The sequence below is a fragment of the Conger conger genome, chromosome 14 (genome assembly GCF_963514075.1).
Source record: "Conger conger chromosome 14, fConCon1.1, whole genome shotgun sequence".
In the NCBI taxonomy this organism is placed as follows: domain Eukaryota; kingdom Metazoa; phylum Chordata; class Actinopteri; order Anguilliformes; family Congridae; genus Conger; species Conger conger.
Genome location: NC_083773.1, coordinates 41,856,774 through 41,872,695, shown reverse-complemented (window position 1 = coordinate 41,872,695; position 15,922 = coordinate 41,856,774). Strand labels below are relative to the sequence as shown.

The 15,922-nt window shown below is 43.6% G+C and overlaps 1 protein-coding gene across 1 annotated transcript in view; it reads left to right on the top strand.

Annotated features, from left to right (window-relative positions):
* The first annotated feature begins 553 nt into the window (after window positions 1–553).
* Window positions 554–15,922, top strand: part of LOC133109731 (dedicator of cytokinesis protein 3-like) — a 319,579-nt gene continuing 304,210 nt past the window's right edge. Inside the window, exon 1 of the mRNA XM_061219260.1 lies at window positions 554–967. Coding sequence (XP_061075244.1) covers window positions 931–967 — 37 coding nt within the window. The 5' untranslated portion in view covers window positions 554–930. The remainder of the gene's footprint in view (window positions 968–15,922) is intronic.

The window sequence follows — 15,922 nt, the reverse complement described above, 5'->3', positions numbered from 1 at the left end:
ATACATTTTTGTGTGAAACATCATGACTGGATGGTTATGACAAACTAAAACGAAGTGCCATTCACGGGGGCGAAAACAAAATAAAATTATCTATTAAATAGAAAGCCGCCGAAGGCGATAGTGTGTTTGAAAAATGCTCTTTCTATTGGCTACTAATGACTGAACAATATTAGCCTACTGTGAAAATAGTTAATGCGGCTCTAAAAGTGAATTATCACTGGCCCTGGTACACTTGTCCCGACGCTGGCTTTTTATTCGTGGACTGCGGGGACTGAAGGCTGCGCGCGGGTCTCGGGTGCCCACCGGGCTGTTTGACAGGCTGCGTCATGTGACGGCGACTGGGCAAAGATGGCGCTGCAGCGGCTATTGGAATAACCAGTACCCGCTACTCTCCTGTAGACAGCAAGACCTTCTGCAGTCGTGAAAAAGACACGCATTTCATCAGGACAGTGCGTACGAGATCAACTCGTCATCTATCGGAAAATCTGCGACTGCAATGACATCGGTTCTACAGACTCTGTCAGTCCGCTATCCGATTTGAGTAGCCTGACTGAGAGGGGATCGCGAATATCGGACGAGAAAAATAAATAAATAAACGGTCTCTATTCTCGCTCTGGTTGGAGATGCTGCTGCATTGATAGCGTTGAGGGAAAGATTCTCACTCACAAGTGGAGAGGCAGAGATTACGGATAACGCAGCGTTGATTGCATGACAAGAAGCTACAAAAGGGGGAGAAATGTGTCGTTTTAGAAACGAAATCGTCTGACTCTGGCGACTTAATTTATTTTCATTTTCAACAGTCATGTTATTTGGAAACCGTGAAATATAGCTCTGTGTGTTCAGATCTGTGCGATTTGTGTAACTTTCACTATACTCGTCCATGAAAACGACGAAACCGGGCTTTGATTTCTTGGGAATTTTACCAGGATCATGTGGACACCGACAGAAGATGAAAAAATTGGAGTTGGTAAGTAAATTAGTTTTTATTCCCATTAAAATGTGAAAGATATTGACAACTTTCTTCCTTTATTTGGAATTGCTGTAAATTCCAGGCTGTTTGAATATCAAGTCATGGTTTTTCGAAAAAATTTAAATTCTGCATTGCACCGTTAAACAAACAAATCGTGTGTGCGCTGAAATCCAGCCTACTCATGGTCCTAACCGCCCTACGCGTTTACCATCCTCACATTATCCATTATGTTCAGAACTATTAGCTGAAAAACGTAGCCAAAACTAACATTGTTGTTACTACACCCGACTGCCAGGTAGTTGCCGTTTGCAAATATGTACAGTATTATTAGGATTTTGGAAACACGTTTCATTCATTCGGCTGCAGAAAGAGTAGTCGACTCGATGAAGTTTTTATTGTGTCTCTTATGTCAAGATGGGAAAACGGTGTTGAGAACGGACCAGTATTCACCCAGAAAACATACTAATGTCGATGTTTTCCCTATGTGTGTTGTGTAGCCAACAGTATTTATTTATTTTAAATTTTTTTTGCGATACTATAACACTGTTCAATCTATGTATATAATCATAATAGCCGACAGGGGGCGATGAAAACGAGTACCTCTCCAACAGGTGCATTACAGAAAAGGTAGTCGCTAATAATAATAATAATATTAATAATAATAATTCCTGAATGTAAAAATGAAATTAATGTCATCGAGGATAACTGTTTCAAAGCAAGGGTTTTAAATTCCATTTAGTGCATGATGTAGATTTTACAAATGAACACTTGGAGGCTAGGATAGGCCATTTTTTACTGTAAGTGACGATGCAACGGCTCATTATCATTATCTGCATTATCAGTGGTAGATTAGGCTACAATACAATCGGCGAGCATTACAATTTAGGCCTACAAGCGCAAAGATCCAAGTTTTTCCAAGTTGTTTCGAATTGCTCGTATATGCCACAATATTATCAAGTATGTCGTGTGTTACCATATGGCCTTTTATTAGTAAGATACTCAAATAATTTAAGTAATAATAATGAAATAATTAAACTACTGTATTATTGCCAAACAGAAGCCCGCTTATGGCCGGGATATATAATAGAACAACTCCAAATGATAACCGTATAACCACTACATTTGCTACAACGCAGAGGCAATAGCTACTATAATGATACGATGGCATTATGTTTGCTACATACTGCAACCCCCCCCCCCCCCCCCGAAAGAAACATAGAGCACTGTGCAATGTAGCCTACTAATAGCATGACACGTGTGCGTTCTGTTATCTCCCATTACTTCCTAGGAAGTACTCATAGCTACATCAGTTTCATATAATTCTGCTTTTCATAATTTCAGACTTTGCTCCAGTTTTAAATTCGTTTTGACGTGTTCGTTTTTTTTTAGTTTTTATTTTAGTTTTAGAACGATAAAATTCTACAATAGACTGCGACGACAGGATCGTAACTAGCCCTGCATAACCTAAAAGACACGATAACAAAGCACGAGACGCTTCAGGCCGTGCTCTGGCAGGAGAATGAAGGTTACCCGAGAGACGGGTGGCTTGCAGTTTTTGAACTGTGAATCAAACGGTATCATAATTTAAAACCGAAAAATAAACTTCATTCTGTGGCCCATTTGAAAGACAATATCAATGTGGAAAAAAGAGTAGTATGATTACCATATCTTTATGAATATTACAGGTATGGTTTAATGACTGGCGGGAGTAGGGGAAGTGGACAAAATACATTTCTCCCTGTCTCTTTCTTGAGCACTTAACTGAGGACAGAATGGTCATGACAGTGATGTATTGTTTGGTAATTGCAGTTACTGGTAAGCAGCTTCAAATAGCATATCCATAGATAGGCCTAATTGTACGCATAATAGGCATTTGCCTTAATTGAATATTTCAGGTTGGCAGTTTTCAAATGAATGGTCAATTCTGATCAATTGTCTCATTTATTTAGCCTAAATGATTGGCTTGAGAGCTAAAATAGAAACCCGAGTTGGATATAATCCAATGAAAGCAACTAAGCTGTCAAATGGTGGTTAATTGGGACACTCCTTATGGTTAACTGAACAACCATAAGGTGAGTGCACAGTGAGTGTTTAATTTCTCCAGTGACATGGTGCCAACGCATTAAACTCAACCTTTAGGCCTACAAGTCAAATGCAGGCCTACGTGTCATAATTTGTAGCGAAACTCAATGCAAACAATGTTAAGGCAATGGGTATATGAGTAATCCAAATTCTGGCAAATTGGCACTGCAGGATAAGCTATGAATGCAGACAAAAAAGCACACCCACAAACTAAACATTAACATTGAAATACACAGCCACAGTGTCATTCTACAATAGTGTATAACCACTGATCGTGTAGCTACTATAGATTTATAACAATGAAGCTGCTTTTTAATATTTCTTAAGACATTAAATGCTCCTCGCAGTGTGCTGCTAAGAGCAAGATGTTCAACCTCAAAGATAAATAATGATGTATGCGTGGTGTGTGGGAGGGACATGCCCTATCCGACAGCAATGTGAATATGGGCTTAAACTTTCATTTTGTGACTCATTGATTGCCCCATTAAAACACAGCCCTTGTAATTGTGTCATCAGCAATAAGACTTACCGCCTGTTATAACACAGCAATCTTCTTTCTCAGCTTCACCGAGGGGTAAACGGCAATCTTAAAGGGAGAATGCGCTAAAGAATTAGAGTACTTGCTTGCTAGAGTGCTAATATGGGAGACGTCTTGTTAAAAAACACATTCCATGCTGCAGTTTTGATTACATTCGTAGTACACATTACATGTAGATATATTTTTATGTTAAGCATTGGTTGTGTTCATGAAATTGTGAGTGACACCAGGTCACACACACATTACTGCGATGGGTTGGCGGCCTGAGTCCAATGCGTAATCGTTTTGGATTAAGATACTTGTCGTATCCTTTGCAGAAGTATTTTTTTGGAAAGCCTGACATATAAATGATCGACCTGCGGATCCACCTTTCCCCGCCTGCCACGTCTGAAATTGACATTTAAAGGAGCAAGGATATTAAATTAACCTAATTCACGTTTTTTGATTTCCCTGTCTTTATTTCTTTCTCTGCCCACTTTTACTAGCCTCTCCTGATGGGTGGAGCTAGTAAAAAAAGAGCAATAAAAAATATGAGAAATGAGGTCTGGCCTTGAGGTCTACATTTGAGTATTCCTACAGGCCTGAGTATCCATGCTGTACAAAATCTAGGCTTGAACACATTTTGTTGTCACTCAATATTTGAATGAATCTCATGTTAAAGTACAACACTATGCCAGCTATGCCAGTTTTTTAGCTGGTCAAGATGGTCGTAAGCTGGTCTAGCTGCGTATAAGCGTGTCTGCTGTTTCAAAACCTAGCTTGAGCTGGTCATGCTGGGAGCTGGTCTAAACTGGTCAACCAGCTACTAGCTGTTTCAAAACCTACCTTGAGCTGTTTTCTCAGCAGTGAAGGAAAACAGAATTGCATGACAAATCTGATCGGTGAGAAGTGGGATGGAAAGGTAGCAAGCTTTAAGCTGAGGTATAGTGGACATTTTCTGCTCTGATTGATTCAGTTCTCATTCCTTACTTGCTTGTTAGAGTCAATTTGTTACCCAAATAATTCTCAACATCACTGCTCTGCCGCTAAAGACAGAACAGGAGGAGAATGCGGCTTGTCTGGATCATCTACTGATGACACTCATCTCTGCAGCTTGCCCCTGCATTTCGTTTTTTTTAATTTATTATTTTCACTGAAGGAGGAGACACTGTAGATGGAATACCAAAACCGAAGCGCACCCCGGCTGTAAACAGACCCACCTTTCATGAGAGATGGGGAAGGGGGGAGGCGGGGGGGGGGGGTAGGCAGGGGGAACTTGCATTCCGGGCCTGGGGAGGGAGGTAACTGATGGAGCCGCTCCAAACGGTTTCTGGCGCTGCGAGGCGAAAACAGCTATTCACCCTGCCACTGGGTGAATGGGCCTTTGTCATGGAGATGGGGTATGGGGAGATGGGCTGAATGCAGCACTGGGGGTCTAGGGTCTCTCTCCCCGGGGCTCCTCTGTATTCCAGCTAGGGGCCCCCGCCTGGGTCAAGGCACAGGAACAGGAAGTGCTCCGCTTTCCTGTCGCCTGCGTTAGCGCCGTGGGCCTTTATTCCCTGTAGCCTGTTTTGGCGTTAGCGCTGTGGGCCTTTATTCCCTGTAGCCTGCATTAGCACTGTGGCCCTTTATTCCCTGTAGCCTGCGTTAGCACCGTGGCCCTTTATTCCCTGTAGCCTGTGTTAGCGTTAGCGCCGTGGGCCTTTATTCCCTGTAGCCTGTTTTGGCCTTAGAGCTGTGGGCCTTTATTCCCTGTAGCCTGTGTTAGCATTAGCGCTGTGGGCCCTTTATTCCCTGGAGCCTGTGTTAGCATTAGCGCTGTGGGCCCTTTATTCCCTGGAGCCTGCATTAGCATTAGCGTTGTGGGCCTTTATTCCCTGAAGCCTGTGTTGGTGCTGTGTTGGTGCTGGGTTAGCGCTGTGGACCTGTTGTTCCCTGTTGGCTGTGTTAGTATTAGCACTGTGGGCCTTTATTCCCTGTAGCCTGCATTTGCATTAGCGCTGTGGGCCTTTATTCCCTGGAGCCTGTGTTAGCATTAGCGCTGTGGGCCTTTATTCCCTGGAGCCTGTGTTAGCATTAGCGCTGTGGGCCTTTATTCCCTGGAGCCTGCGTTAGCATTAGCGCTGTGGGCCCTTTATTCCCTGGAGCCTGCGTTAGCATTAGCGCTGTGGGCCTTTATTCCCTGAAGCCTGTGTTAGCATTAGCGCTGTGGGCCTTTATTCCCTGAAGCCTGTGTTGGCAGGTTAGCGCTCTGGCTGCAGGCCTGCTCTGTGTGCTCGGGGGCAGTGAGGCAGAATGGCATCTGGCCATTATGTGTCCCTGGCGCTAACCCTGGCAGCAAAGAGAAAATTGGTCCTGGCAACAGACCCTGAAAAAGGGCCAGTTAATATAACCCGGGGCTCAGTCAATCCCCAACTGGATTACTGCTAATGTTTCAGGAATAGTTTTTCATCGAGGGCAGTTATTACGGCGTTGGCCCTCAGCAGCGGGTCGAAAATGTGTCGGGGAAGAGCGCTGCTGGCCTCAACGACGTGTGCTACAGTAACGCGGAAACGAAAAGCTGTTGGGTCACACCGAGCCGGCTGCCACCCCAGGCCATCGGACCGGAATGACTTCCCAAACTGCTCTCAGACCCTGCGTGTGAGGGACTCTGTTGGATTTTGTCATATAAACTCTCAACAGTTTCAGCGAACGGGGCACGGCACTGACAAGCGACAACTTCAACATTTTGAAAACATTTCTTTCGTCAGAGCAATCTGTGCCAATAGCAAAGTCCAACACTATACTGGTGTGTATATATATATATGAATTGGTATCTCCTTTCAAAGGCAGGTCGAATCAAGCAGTAAGACTAATTATAAAAGCTAATGATGAAAAGGAACATTTCGCCAAAGAAAGGGAAAATTAAGAGGATTGTATGAAACCTGCTGTGAGAATGTCAGGGGAGCATCCAGTAATTCCTTAAATAAAGAATCAAAATGGGTACAGTTCTACTGTTTATATAGATAAATTGATTAACAAAAAAATTTCACTTTAATGCACATCTGGCTTCATTATTCACACCCGTAATGTACACTCAGCATATCTGAAATATACGAGAGGCCTTGACCTTTCTGTGAGTGAATGACCTGGCTGTAGAACAGTTACTGAGTGAGCTCTTTATTAGGTATTTATTAGTCTTTTTTATTTAGATGTATTAGATTTTTTTTACTTCTACTGCTGTAGTATATCCACTTAGAGTTATGAGGCGCTGTGTGTTCAGAGATACTCTTCTGCATACCACTGTGTGGTTATGTGCATTACTGTCAACTTCCTGTCATCCAGTCTGGCCCTTCTCCTCTGACCTCTCTCATTAACAATGCAGTTTTTCCTGCAGAACTGCTGCTCACTGGATGTTTTTTGTTTTTTGCACCATTGTCCGCAAACTCTAGAGACTGGTGTACAGGTCTACCTAATAAAGTGGTCACTGGGTGTCTTTTTATTTGATGACAAACTTTAAAAAATATGTTTAATACAGGGGTGCACAAGGTCCGGTCAACGAGCTGGTTTTTGTTCCAACCAATTACCTTCTGACAGCTCTAGAAATTATGCTGGTTCACTCCTGTACTTGAACACAGTAAGATCTTTAGGATGCTGTTGCAGTCTGTAGCTGTAGCTGGTGCATATACAAATGTCTGTTCAATACATTATTTAGCTAATTAAATCATTAAGAGCAGAAGTTCGCACAAAATCCTGAAGCGGATCTGCCCTTGCTGTGCACCCCTTTAATATATACCGTGCATGCTTTGTTTTGTGAAAAAACGGTCTATTCTGTCTATGCAGAATTCCATGCAATATGTTATGCTTTTAGATTCTAAGCACCTGGAGCTAAAACGATTTCCTCTGTGGAAATGCGCTTTTTCATTTACGCCTCATTGATGTGATTACTTTCACTTCTGATGCACCTACTCATGCTGATTTCTCAGTTGGAATAATACTGTCGGGGACGCACTAATATATGCAGGGGGTAACATGTGGGCAGTAATAACTGAAAATCAACTTCTCAGAATCGCCTCAACGTTAGGATTCTGGTCGATGTGATGACACAGCATTCATACGCTAGAGAGGTGACACATCTGATATGCTGCTGATTCTGTAAATAAAGTGAAAACATGAGCTCAAAATGTCGCTTAGTCATAGTCATCTGAACCGGTTTTTATTTAAAATGAATTTTTAATGTATCGTTTTACCAGTCAGTCACATTCAAGGCTGTACAGTAACTCAGTACAGGGTTGCCCAATCCTGTTCCTGGAGATCTACCATCCTGTTGGCTTTCACTCAAACCCTAACACATCTCATTCAACAGCTAGAGCAGGCTGCCCCACCCTGTTCTGGGAGATCCACTGACATGTAGGTTTTTGCTCCAACCATAACAAAGCACACCTCATTCAACAGCTAGAGCAGGCTGCCCTGTTGTGGGAGGGTTGATGTGAAAACCAGCAGGATAGCAGATCTAACAAAGCACACCTCACTCAACAACTGCACTTACCACCTGAGCCAATGAGACGACTGCACTTATCGCCTGAGCCAATGGGATGACTGCACTTACTGCCTGAGCCAATGAGATGACTGATCTTACCGCCTGAGCCAATGTTGCCCCCCTTCATACGTTAGCCTCCCTCTTAGGTGCAGTTTCTCTCGTGACATAAAACAGGAAGATATCGGCATTGACCAATACGGGCAGCTGGATATTGCTTATTTATATCGGCCTAAGAATTTCTAAATTGTGCAACCCCATTTACTGTGCGACACATCAGTATGATATACCTTTTTTTATATTTCCATTGAATTTAGAATATTAAGGTAGAAAGAAAATACACCATGGCACATTTGGATTAATGAAGTCATAATTCAGTTGGGGAGATGTGCCAGATTGGCAACTGAGGTGAGCCTGATGATGGATGAGTGCAAGAGTGAACTGTTGAAGCACTAAGAAAATACTCCCTTTTTCTTGATGAATGGGCCTCATGCAAGAATTTTCTTGTTCTTGTCATTCACTTTTCATACTTTTTTCGAACAAAAGGCTCGTATGAGTGTGCCATGATGGATTCAGGAAACGCAGCTAACTTCAGATAACTGTCCTAAATGAAGTTGTCCGTTATAAAACTTGGTCCGGGTGAATACTTGATTCTGATTTGACGCTTGGTGTGATTAAATTTTCAACGTTTGGCAGGTAGTCCAGGTCAAGCCTAATCACCGTTCTAAATTAATACCCTGCCTGCAGTTTGCCACAAGGAGAGACCCAAAGCCAGCAGTGTGATACCAGTTAAAATTGTTTTTTTTTAATTGACCACAACTTTGTCATGCCATTAAAGCTATTTGCATTTAAAAATGATGAACTGCTATCTGACATAACTGTGAATGGTTTTGTGTCGTACGTTAACGTACATTGTGTCGTACATTGACGTTTAATTTAACCAAGATAAACAAAATAAATAAAACCAGACTCAGCCACCTGATTAGGTTCTCAGTTTTGAGCAGAACGTAACCAAGCTGTGGAACCATAGCAACATGCTGAAACAGTTGCCACCTTAACTGATGTAGTTAGTGCCAGCAAAAAAAGGAATTGCCCCAAAATATTAACAACTCCTGCTTATATTTGAATCTTTGTTAAAATTACCATGGGATGAATGGAGTAATCCACTCCAAGGTCGCTGTTAAAGGGTTTAAAGGCACATTGCTTTGCTACGGGTGGTTCTCCACCTCTGCATCGCTTTTGGTGGTTCTTTGAATCCGCATTGTGCGTTAAAACCCTTTAACGCCCACCTTGTCATGGATTATTCCTTGCATATATATGGTACTGTAGATGGTTTCCTTCAGATAGATGGCCAATGGGATTAAGGAGAATAAGAGATGACTGATACCCGGTTGGGTAAACTGCAGTTATAATTATAAAATAAAATAATAAAATAATAATGGCTCATAATATGGCAGACTTTTGATACACTTTTTTTACTTTTCATTTTTCTCCTAAACAATCCACTATGTATGCTTCAGAAAACATTTGAGGGGAGAAATAAGCAATGGAGTTGCTGAATCTTGTTTCATATTTGATCTGCAAGGCCTAGTTTGAATATTTGATTCGAGTTTGGTGTGCTAGGCAAGGTGCTCTGACATGCACTGCAAGCATGACTCGTATGACTGGTCGTATGACACTTATAAATGGTAAAATACTTTCTCCTAAATTACTCGTTTTAAGAGATTTAAGAACAAATCTGTTCGTTTCAGTGATTCTTCCATGATTCGTCAGCTGAATTCAAAATTAATTTGTTATGTGCAAATGTTCAAGCAAACACTTACCCGAATTCAGTAAAATAAAAAAAAGTTTACCTTTTATGAACATTAAATGAAATAAAAATGAATCCATTTTCAGTGGACCCCTGTTTGTTTTTACCCTAAACCATTTCACCAAGGCAAATGTATCTTTCCCCAGATTATCATAACTACTGTGCGGTAATTAGGCTCTGCATGTTTAATTCCTTAGTCAGCGTACGACATGAGAAATATATTCATATTTTTTAGAATATAAAGCAGTATAATGAGAAATCAGCGTGTGCTAATTGACATGAAAGTGTCGTGATGCCCTCCCCAGCCCAGGGGGGTAGCCATTTGGCCTGTAAGCACAGCTAACGGAGTGAGCTAACACGCAGACAGCTTGTATTATGTCCTCTAATTTAATCCTCATTGGTTTGAGGGGTAGAGGCTCCGGTACATTCCGCGTCGAGGGGGGGATCGGGGAATATTTATAGTGGCATTGGGCCGAGCCAGAGCGCAATTAATACATTACGCGAAGCCCCTGCCAGCAGGGATCTGTTATTGGAAAAGCTCCTGAACGATACGCGCCATTGTTATACCGTCGGTCATTAAACCCACTAAGAAGTATTAATTGCTTCCTGGTAATGTTAGCCAGTGCGCGATCACATTTTTATTCTTCATTGTTGTAACGGGAAATGTGTGAGCAACGCGTTTCCTCAGGCTACTCTCCGGAATAGAAACGGGCCAGGAAGGCGCGACGAGAGTTTTGCGGTGCTTAGCACCCGTGTCAGAGGTGTCTGTTGCCCACAGATCCTGGAAGGTGGCAGTGTTTTAGTGTTCTTTCAATCAGAGCTTTATGCAGACGCAAAGAGTGTGGGCTCTTTAGCCAGTCGTTGGCTAAATCAGGCATTTCGGTGTTGATGCACGCCTAACCCCGGCAGCTGTTGATCTCCTGCCTGCTGGCGGCCTGGCGCCTTGGCTCCTTGGCTCACGGTGTACTTAACGGAACGGTGGATTCACGACGGGTCGGTTGATGTACTCCAAGGCCGCTGAGAGAAAGATAGCTCAGGGGCTCCTGTTTCTTCACCAAACAAGATCATCAGATCGCCAACAATCTGGTCCATATCTGAGAGGGAGAAGTGCTTCAGTGCTTCCTCTGCCCATTATGAATACCTGGTGATGCCATTTAGGTTAGCAAATGTACCGCTCTGTGTTCCAAGCATATGCACATCGAACAAGTCCTAAGATGTCTCCTGGACAAACAGCGGTATGCCAATGGTGAGAAGTGCCCGTTCCATCTGTATACCATCGTCTTCCTTGGTTAGCAGTTCAGCCCAGAGGGAGTGAAGATGGAAGAGCAGAAGGTCGGTGGTTCTATTCCCGGTGTAGCCACAGTAAGATCCACACGACCGTTGGGCCCTTGAGCAAGGCCCGTAACCCTGCATTGCTCCAGGGGAGGATTGTCTCCTGCTTAGTCTAATCTACTGTACGTCGCTCTGGATAAGAGTGTCTGCCAAATGCCATTAATGTAATGTATACCTGGAACCATCTTTGTTCTGACACTTCCTCGCATGTTTGTCACGTGCCAGAAATGGGAATAAAAACTGATTAAATCTTTGTCCCCCCCCCCGATGTGTAAGAAAATTGATTGCGACTTTTATACGATATTGACTTATTGTTGTAGTTTAAAAACCTAAGCTTGATAAACAAACCTGGTTTGATCATATAGATGAATGGCAGCATTATTTAAGAGTCAAGTACTCTTGCATAGAAACAAATGTTCATCTTCCTTGTAGTGTTAGCATGTATATTATTGTTGTCATTGTCAAAGTGCTGCAATTGTGTGCATTGAAAACCAAATGAAAATGCCAACGAACAGCACATTTTTCAATATAAAAAATGCATATACAGCGTGTTTTCAGCCTAGTGTGGTACAGGAAACCTACAGTACGTCAACTTTAACTGTCCTGTGAGTTAAAGAGTCAGAAGATGTCCACTATAAACAACCATCATCAACCACGAGTCGGAAAAGAAGGCATTTGCCCTGCGGTCTGTAGGGCAGCAGCACAACCCCACAGGACTGCAGAACTTGTAATTTGTTATTTCACTGAAGCTTTTTCCAAAGTGACTTACAGTTGATTAGACTAAGCAGGAGACAATCCCCCTGGAGCAATGTGGGTTTAAGGGCCTTGCTCAAGGGCCCAACAGATCTTATTGTGGCCACACTGTGGCTTTGACCACCAACCTTCCAGGTCCAACCTGGGGCGGCCTGTAGCTTAGTCGATGGTTCTAATCCCGGTGTAGCCACAATAAGATCCGCACAGCTGTTGGGCCCCTGAGCAAGGCCCTTAACTCTGCATTGCTCCAGGGTAGGATTGTCTCCTGCTTAGTCTAATGAACTGTACGTCGCTCTGGATAAGAGCATCTGCCAAATGCCAATAACGTAATGTAATGTCTCAGTGATGTAGCTTAGCCACTAAGCTACAGGCCGCCCTCACAGCCTGGACTACAAGTGTGGTGAGCAGCCACTGTAGCAGGGGAGCAAGGGAAGCACTGCAGTATCTTTACTGCAGCTGTCGGCCCCTCTTGAACAGGGATAGACATTCAGGAGAACACAGGAAAGTCAGACATGCAGATTCTGAAAGAGGATTGACAGACAGAATCTAATACTGTTAAGGAATCAGAGGGTCTTTGAATTATCTCGGGCAGCAAAGATCGCGCGTATGTAAGGAGAGACAGATTTTTGTGAAGTCTGTGGTGGGATTTGAACCCCGGCCTCTCACTCGTCCAAATATTTGTTGGACCCCAACGCGTTACCGGTCAGCTAACGACAAAGTCATCTCCAGCCGAGAGCAACAATGATTCTTTTGAATTTGAGGGTTATGTCATCAGGGAGCATTGTCGCGCTAACCTGCTCCGAGCCTTCGCTAGCACTGCACTTTACTGTGCTCATTAGCAAACTCGCCAAGCTAACCCTGCTACACGTACAAAGAGGAGGAGCTGCCAGCAACAGGGGAATGTTGGTGAGCGGCCATGAGTGCAGCATCTTGAACAGGGATAGACATTCAGGAGGACACAGGAAACCCGGAAAGTGAAACATGCAGATTCTGAAAGAGGTTGACAGGAGCTAATACTGTTCAGGAGTCATCTCAGAACTATCTCAGACTGCAAAGATTGTGTGTACAAAGCGTAAGGAGGAGTAGAGCTGATTTAGGTGTCTTGACAGGTGGGGAGGCAGGTCGTACCGGAATCATCGCAGCACGACTCCTTTCTGCGTGTAAAATATGACACTCATTCGGGGCTTAAACTGGGAAAAGACAGAAATGCCTTTTTATGGAATCATGCAGAGTTTGTTTCATAAAAAATCAACAAGCAAAACGAGAGAGCGACACTACAGTATTTCATTGCGGTGCCACATGCTGTTGATAAGAAACGGAGCATAAGGCCGCGTTTGTGGAAACGTCACACCGTGTTAACATATGCTCCGATGTGCGTTAAAGTGTATGTTCATGATTTTTAACATTTTGCTCCTAATAAAACTGCTTTTAAGTGCAGCAATTAACCGGGAAAACGGTCATATTCAATATAGGTGTTTGTAATGAGCGTGGTCCCGTCTGGTCATAGATTTCAGGATGCTGCAGGGAGCTAACTGCCTGCCCTAATGAATGAATGAATGAATGAACCTTTCTCAAAATTTGAATTACAAAAGTGCACCTCAATCAAAGATGGTGAGGACACACTCAAGACTCACTCACTGTCCAAATACTTACGGGCCCCACTGTATAGTGTTCCACAGGTGTGCTTTTCAGGTCTGAATGTGCTTACAGCGAAGCAAAAATGTCAAGGTCTGCTCAGCGAAATGGTTACTGTAGATATTACTGAGCACCACTGATTGTGACTGAACGGAAGTGCACTCATTAACATTTTGGCGAGCAAGCGTGTGCCCCTGCTGTGTGGCGTTCCCGGCTAGCCGCTGTTTTCCGAGCCCTTTTGTGTTTATTCCAGCCGAGCGCTTAAAGGGTAAAGTTTCACGAGCTTAACTGTGCGGAACTGAATGCAATTACGTGCACATCTCCCATTTAATATTTCTTCTACATATTTATAATGTAACACCTTGGTATTTGTGTAGAATTGGTATTTGTGTTTGTTTTTTTTTCAGTTAATCATAATTTTTTTCGTTCTTACAATACTGCGTTAACCATAATTACAGGCACGGATGGAAAACAAGAATGCCACAATTTAGCAGAAATGCCTTGCTATATTCCAGTGTTGTTATTTTGGTCAGATGTCATTAAGAACAGTTGACAAGACTGTTTGGATTGGTTAGTTGTGATTGTGTAGTTGTAGCATGGAGTCAGTGTGGGAGGGGGACTACCACGCGTTCGCAAGCGACGTGCAACTGCTGTTGAGCTGTGCAGGTCTCTGTGCATGAGGACTACAGGTCTTGCATGGTACAGACAAACCCCTGTAGACCACAGACTGCTCAGATGTGTCTGGCAGCTGAGGTGGGGTCTCGCCTTACCAAGACTTTGCTGTGCTCGACTGATCTTGACTGTTGCAATTAAGCCAACCAAGAGGGCCAGAAGGTGGGGTCTTTTACTTTTTGAGAGTCCCAATGCACCGGATAAGGGTAGAAAATATTTCTGTATTTGACCCAGGTCTGGGGGCTACTCTGACTCCTGCCACTGATCCGTACATCACCTCATGACCTCCCAGCTGCGGTCAGGATTCGATCCAAATGCCACCTTATTCCATCTCCTAGCCACTGTTGGGATTCGATCTGTATATCACCTTAATCGATCTCCTAGCCACTGTTGGGATTTGATCCAAATGCCACCTTAATCGATCTCCTAGCAACTGTTGGGATTCGATCCGTATGTCACCTTAATCGATCTCCTAGCAACTGTTGGGATTCGATCCGTATGTCACCTTAATCGATCTCCTAGCAACTGTTGGGATTCGATCTGTACATCACCTTAATCGATCTCCTAGCCACTGTTGGGATTCGATCCAAATGCCACCTTAATCGATCTCCTAGCCACTGTTGGGATTCGATCCAAATGCCACCTTAATCGATCTCCTAGCCACTGTTGGCATTCGATCCAAATGCCACCTTAATCGATCTCCTATCCACTGCTGGCATTCGATCCAAATGCCACCTTAATCGATCTCCTAGCCACTGTTGGCATTCAATCCATATGTCACCTTAATCAATCTCCTAGCCACTGTTGGGATTCGATCTGTATATCACCTTAATCGATCTCCTAGCCACTGTTGGGATTCGATCCAAATGCCACCTTAATCGATCTCCTAGCCACTGTTGGCATTCGATCCAAATGCCACCTTAATCGATCTCCTAGCCACTGTTGGGATTCGATCCAAATGCCACCTTCATCGATCTCCTAGCCACCGTTGGGATTCGATCCAAATGCCACCTTAATCGATCTCCTAGCCACTGTTGGCATTCGATCCAAATGCCACCTTAATCGATCACCTAGCCACTGTTGGCATTCGATCCAAATGCCACCTTAATCGATCTCCTATCCACTGTTGGCATTCGATCCAAATGCCACCTTAATCGATCTCCTAGCCACTGTTGGCATTAAATCCATATGTCACCTCAATCGATCACCTAGCCACTGTTGGGATTCGATCTGTATATCACCTTAATCGATCTCCTAGCCACTGTTGGCATTCAATCCATATGTCACCTTAATCGATCTCCTAGCCACTGTTGGGATTCGATCCAAATGCCACCTTAATCGATCTCCTAGCCACTGTTGGCATTCGATCCAAATGCCACCTTAATCGATCTCCTAGCCACTGTTGGCATTCGATCCAAATGCCACCTTAATCGATCTCCTAGCCACCGTTGGGATTCGATCCAAATGCCACCTTAATCGATCTCCTAGCCACTGTTGGCATTCGATCCAAATGCCACCTTAATCGATCACCTAGCCACTGTTGGCATTCGATCCAAATGCCACCTTAATCGATCTCCTACCCACTGTTGGCATTCGATCCAAATGCCACCTTAATCGATCTCCTAGCCACTGTTG